Below are 896 nucleotides of genomic sequence, written 5' to 3' on the forward strand. Positions count from 1 at the left end.
ATATAAATATGTTAGATGTAAAATAAAAAGTTTTAGTTTGACTGTAATAAACGTGTCTTCAGGGCGGTGAGCTGCGTCCAGGAGCTGCCTGCTCAGGGTCACGTCACCTCCTTGGACCTGAGCTCCGACCGGCGCCAGCTGCTCAGCTGTTGCCGTGACGACTGCCTGCAGCTGTTGGACCTGAGGAGGTGGAGCAGCGAGCGTGTGTGCGTCAGGTAGAGGAGGCTGCAGGTGTGTGAGCGTGTCCTTCCTGTGGCTGACGCTGACTGTGTTCAGTTTCAGAGCTGAAGGCTTCAAATGTGGCAGCGACAGCACCAAGGCTGTGATCAGGTGAGCTCATCTGTGCAGTCTGAACAGGTACAGCCTGTTTCCATGACAACAGCAGGAAGCACACACACACACCCCGCTGCAGTAAAGGTTCAGGATGGTTCTGCTCAGCTGGGTCAGCGTGTTTCAGCTTTATGTTTCTCTCCACAGCCCTGACGGCTGCTACCTGGCAGCTGGATCTGCTGACGGCGCCGTCTACATCTGGAGCGTGTCCACCGGCAGCCTGGAGACACGCCTACCTGACAAACACAGGTGAGACCCAGGTGGTCCCGACCCGGTCCATTCAGGGTTAAAGAACCCGTTCAGACTGTTCCTCTAATGCAGATAGACTGAAAAACAAAACAACATGTAAACACAAACAGCTGACTGAATGTAAACAAACAGCTGACTGTAAACAAACAGCTGACTGTAAACAAACAGCTGACTGTAAACAAACAGCTGACAGAATGTAAACACAAACAGCTGACTGTAAACAAACAGCTGACAGAATGTAAACACAAACAGCTGACTGTAAACAAACAGCTGACAGAATGTAAACACAAACAGCTGACTGTAAACAAACAGCTGAC

The 896-nt window shown here is 50.4% G+C and overlaps 1 protein-coding gene across 1 annotated transcript; it reads left to right on the forward strand.

The window, feature by feature from the left end:
- Positions 1-62: 62 nt before the first annotated feature.
- Positions 63-579, forward strand: LOC106512479 (autophagy-related protein 16-2; the record flags this gene model as incomplete). Its single annotated transcript, XM_014001088.1, is given in 3 exon segments — positions 63-215; positions 277-330; positions 478-579. Coding segments are annotated over 3 exon segments (309 nt in total), but the record flags the coding sequence as incomplete, so codon positions are not given.
- Between the last annotated feature and the right edge of the window lie 317 nt (positions 580-896).

This window comes from Austrofundulus limnaeus, unplaced genomic scaffold (assembly GCF_001266775.1).
Source record: "Austrofundulus limnaeus strain Quisiro unplaced genomic scaffold, Austrofundulus_limnaeus-1.0 Scaffold7290, whole genome shotgun sequence".
Lineage (NCBI taxonomy): Eukaryota > Metazoa > Chordata > Actinopteri > Cyprinodontiformes > Rivulidae > Austrofundulus > Austrofundulus limnaeus.